This window comes from Miscanthus floridulus, chromosome 1 (assembly GCF_019320115.1).
Source record: "Miscanthus floridulus cultivar M001 chromosome 1, ASM1932011v1, whole genome shotgun sequence".
NCBI classification, from domain to species: Eukaryota; Viridiplantae; Streptophyta; class Magnoliopsida; order Poales; family Poaceae; genus Miscanthus; species Miscanthus floridulus.
Window position 1 is genome coordinate 32689571 of NC_089580.1, and position 5344 is coordinate 32694914.

General features: G+C 41.2%; 1 protein-coding gene across 1 annotated transcript; it reads left to right on the forward strand.

Annotated features, from left to right (window-relative positions):
- The first annotated feature begins 1100 nt into the window (after positions 1–1100).
- On the forward strand, positions 1101–3234 carry LOC136454206 (uncharacterized). The gene is made up of 2 exons (XM_066454717.1): positions 1101–1349; positions 2587–3234. Exons 1-2 carry the CDS (start codon positions 1101–1103, stop codon positions 2977–2979), a joined length of 642 nt encoding a protein of 213 aa, XP_066310814.1. The 3' UTR covers positions 2980–3234.
- Positions 3235–5344: the final 2110 nt, after the last annotated feature.

A 5344-nucleotide genomic window follows, 5' to 3' on the forward strand; every position in this document is an offset into this window, starting at 1 on the left:
ATGCATACTGAGTAGTCATAAAATTAAATTATGCAAAATGGGTTTTAATATATTTGTCTTTATTAGATGGAGTAATGCCATGTCTACCTACAAATATCATGAAATGAGGTCCTAAATTCATGCTTAGTTTAGTTTTCTCTGGATGCATGTCCTTGGTTTAGGAGCACTCTTTGTACGTTTTCCTCGGGTGGGAGTGTGCACATGAGCCGAAGCTTTACTCGTGCAGTAGTGTAGGATACTTAGATATGGGTTCAGGGGTACATAAGCTTGTTTGTGTGTTGTGAGTGATGGCACATGATGTGTAGAACACTTTTGATATGTTGTACTAGCACTTGAAAGTGAATATCTTTCGCTGTGTTAATTTTATAACTTATATTCTTATTGCTTAATCAGCTTGTTAGTCTTATTTAGATGGCCTCATCTTTTCAGTTGCTTAGTTTTATTGATTACTATGTTATTGCTTGCCAGCTTATTGACAAATTGTGTATATTTGTAATTTGTATTGTTGGAATGGTATTCTCAGATGTCTGTTATCTTAGAATCAATGTCTCCACCTTTATAATCGCTGACATCCTGTCATCTTAAAAGCACCTACCAAATCAGCTTGGGTTTCCAATCATTAACCAGTCATTTTTTCTTTGATCACAGGGAATTTCTTTTGATGAGTTAGATGATTAGGTTACTGTCTGGCTCTAGAAAAATTGCATCAATACACAAAATAAGTTTTTTGTTTCATTTTACTTTGGTCAAACTTGCATGGGCATCAGATGATCATAATAAGATGTCCTTGCTGACAGTGGTGGATCCAAGACGATCTGGTAGGAGTGTTGGCTACCAAGTGGCAGAGATTCACATACGTATATGCATATAGGATTAGGCTTGATGTGTGTGATTGCAGTGTTCCACTGGTGTTCAATTGGTTTCTAACATCTGAAAAGATGTGCCAGCAAAATTCTGTTTTGATCTGTTAGATGATGTATACATGCACATGTGATATTGGAGTTACATATGGCTAATATAAGAAGGACATCTGAATCTTAGGCAAGATGAAAGGCAACTTTCTTCTTGTTTCCATTTATTTTTCCTGTTTTGACTCATTTATGCTGAAATTGCTGATTGCTGATGCTATTTACTTCTTTTCTGACCATAAGGATGGGGGTTGCAACTTCTTTGAGTGGTGCGATGCTCCATCTCCTGCCCCTGCAAATGCACGAAATAACATGGTTGTACACTCAGAGACATCAGCAACAGATATGCTTTGCCCATGCGGTGCTGGAGCTTGCTTAATTCTCACCACGAAGACAGGGAAAAATGTTGGGAGGCAGTTCTTTTGCTGCCCATTAAATCAGGTGAACTCAGGCTTTTCATTAGTTCGCCAATGCTACCTGAATTCATGATATTTTGCCATTACCAGATAGTGGCCTATACTGGTTTGTTGTTCTGGAAGAACTTGGTCCCTTTTATCTGACACAACTTGTTTAATAATAACATTGAACATCTGCAATCCTCCTCCTTCCTGAATTTGAGTAATCAACTAATTGTGAATTTTTTAACTTCTTTAATAATAACATTGCACATCTGCAATCATCCTCCTTCCTGAATTTTAGTTATCAACTAATTGTGAGATTTTTATTGCAGGATGCCACCGTTATCAAATGTATAGATAGAAGTTGCCGTAGTGATTTGGATTGTTTTTTGAAAACATATAGTGATTTGGATTGTAGGCTGGAATTTTGAACTGTTTATCTTGCAGCTGTGACTCATTAGTTGGATCTCTTGTTAATAGATAACAGAAGATGCAGATAGTATGATAGTTACTGTTGCAGAATATATTTATCAATTAGCTTTCAGTAGGCAACATCAGAGATTTGGATTTTCAAAGCACTAACTCATGGCTCATTTGTCTTCCCCTTTTGCTCTCATGGCTGAACAACTGGTTTACTTTTGGGCTATTCTTTAATCTAGACATCATTGCATAATTATTATTGATGATGGTAAAAATGGCTTGCTTACCGTTAAAGCTACACATGCCATTGCCCTGATAATTGTTGACTTTTGTTTTTGCAACAATTTCCTGTTGGTTGCCTGGTATAATAGTGCATTTCATGTCTTGGTCTTGCTAGTGGTAATGAAAGATATATCCTTATCCTATATTGTTTGTGTTTAAACTACATGGTAATATTGTGAAGAATAACATTGTTTTCTTGTTATGCTTAAAGCTGCCATGTCGTTCGACCAGAACTAGGGATCTTAACAATTTAATTTATTGTCATGTTTGCTTTGCATTCTCAAAATGGCCAGTTGTTGCACTAACTAAATAATACTCGCCACTTTTTAAAAAGAGGTAAAGCAGTGATTCAATCCTAGTTCCTAGATATTGTTCCTTTCTCTTAGTGGAGCACTTAGTTATATCTGTATCTTCATGCATAGCAACTGAACATTTTTAAAAAAAAAAATTAACTCATGTGATATTCCATGTTCCATCATATCTTTTCCTTTATTAGTTTTATAATGTAGCCACATTTTCCCCCCTAACTTGGGCATTTCATGTCTCTTTCTGGTGCACGACGGGGACAAATCACCCAGGGTGGTGGCTCTTGTGGCTTTTTCAAGTGGTGTGACGAGCAGCAACAGCCTCGGGTAGGTGCACCACTGCAAGCTTCACCGCAATACCAAGCGGATTCTATGTCAAGCATCCAAAACCCCAGCCAGAGGAGCTCGTCTTCCTGCTTCAAGTGCGGCCAGGAGAACCACTGGGCGAGAGACTGTCCGAATCAATCGTCGGATCCTTATCCTGACAAGGGTGGGAGACCAATAACCTCATCATCGAGCTCACCTGGTGCGTGCTACAACTGTGGTCGCGCTGGTCACTGGTCCCGCGACTGCCCAACCTCGAATATTGGTGGTGGTGGTGGTACCGGCACCAGCCGTGCCAAGTCGTCCTCGGCTTTGAGATCGTGGAATAGTCAGAGATACTGATAGCTGGCTCCTGTGAACTCAATTGAACTGACACGGACATGCTGTACGAAACTTGGACAATTGCCCCCACGCCACGTGTTGCTTAGGTGTGTGTTCACGTCGCTGCCTTTTGCTACTCTACGCTATCGCTAGGTAAGAGAGTTAGGGTGCGTTTAGATCCAAAAAAAATTTTGGATTTTGGCTCACTGTAGCATTTCGTTTGTATTTGGTAATTAGTGTCTAATTATGGACTAATTAGGTTCAAAAGTTTCGTCTCGCGATTTCTCGACCAACTGTGTAATTAGTTTTTTTTCGTCTACATTTAGTACTCCATGCATGTGCCGCAAGATTCGATGTGACAGTTACTATGTAAAATTTTTTGGCAACTCAACGGGGCCTTAGGGGGTGTTTGTCTGCCCCTCTTAAATTTTAGTCCGCTGTTCTATCGGATGTTTGACATATGCATGGAGTATTAAATATAGATTAATTATAAACTAATTGCATAGTTTGCGACTAATTTGCGAGACGAATTTTTTAAGCCTAATTAGTCTATTATTTGACAATGTGTTTGCTACAGTAAATATGTGTTAATGATGGATTAATTAGGCTTAAAAATTCGTCTCGTAGAGTACTGACGGATTATGTAATTTATTTTTTTATTAGTATCCGAATACCCTATGCAATATCTTTCCGACACATCTCCTAAATTTTAGTAGCTGGATCAAACCCCTTAACTGTGGCTGTTCTCTATCTTCACCTTCACCCTGTTTTCTATCTCTGTCGAACTTGGGTCTACCACTGTTTTGTCTACTTTAGGAATTTGCACTTATATCAGTCTAAGGAAAACCATATTGTTCATGCGTTTCCATCAACTTCCATGCTTCTGTTCTGTTCTTAACTTCTTATTTCCTTTTGAAGACTTGGTTTTGGATACTTATGATGATGATATGAAGTACTCCTAGGCATGTGGCATTTTTGAAGTCTATGGCCCTGTTCGCTTGGCTTATACTTTTTCAGCCAACGAATAATATTTTTCTCTCACAACAAATCATGCAATAATACTTTCAGTCATGGCTTATCAGCCAAACGAACAGGGCATATATGCTATGCCCTGCACCTTGTGAGGTCGACCCCGGCCTCTGGCAAGGCCCTAATGAAACAGCCTTTAAAAGTTGTGAACAGTTCAGTTGTGTTGGTGAACTTCAGCCTATTCGTTTAGCTGTGGCTAGTCGTAAACAATCATAAATTTTCAGCCAGAACAATATTTTTCTCTCACACAAACCAGCCAATCGTACATCTTTATGAATCAGCAACGATACAAACTGACCAACCAAACAAGCTCCTTATTAATACGTGCGCCCACGCCCCACTGTACCATTCTTAGGACCCCAACTATCAAAGGTTACGAACAAAGGCTGGGCCTATGACGGGCCCAGGGCAGCGGATGCTATTGCTGCCCGCTCAATGCCACAGAACTACACAAGCATATGGTTTAGCGCTGGCGCGGCAAAGGAATATCTCACTCTGGGTATTATTCGGGGAGCTTTGTTGGGGGGCAGCAGCAGTAATCGCCTCTGGGCATCGCTGTGGACCTGTGGTGGTCTGAGTGGTGGTCCGGTGGTCCTCTCCTGGTGGCGGAGCCAGTTGAACTGCACTGCGGTACGGTTGGTGCCTCGTGCCAATCCTGTTCTTTTTTTTCACTGCGACTGCGAGGCCGATGGAGGCGCGAGGCTTGGCCCTTTGGGACGACTTGGACAGTCTGGGGCCGTGGAGGTACGGGATATCACAGGTCGGTTTCTCGCAGCGATCTTGGGGCCCCTCTGATGGGAGTAGATCTGAGATGCCTCCAGCGCAAACGCCAAACCCGTAAATGGTGCGGATTTGCTGTTCATTTTTTTTGCTGTCTATTCCCCGTCTGGTCCGGGCCGCCCCCGCTTTCAGCACTAGTGATGAACCCCACCCGATAGATAGCTTAGCATGCTTGTTGTTACTAGTAATAGTGTACGGAACTGGCCTGTACCGGTTTGCCGACATGTTTTAGTGCCCACATGAGTACTGTATGTATGTATTATTGTATTTGCCGAGTCTTGCTAACATGTGGTTGGCGCTATCCAAGGATTAAATAAAAAATAAAATAAAATAAAAGGGGAATGGAAGTTCTGCAGCGTCAGCAAGGGTTTAAATACTAGATAAATTATTACTCCATCTTTCCGTGGATGTTAACAGTTGTACTAGGAGAGCCAGCTCCCGTTGTTTTCCTACTCCTAGATGCTGCAAATGCAAGTCTTGAAGGACGTGATTATTCCGGCCGGTGGTCCCCTGGGGGAGTTTATAGGTAGCGATGTTAAACTCTGCTATGGATGGCTCTTACAGTTAAGCACTGTAG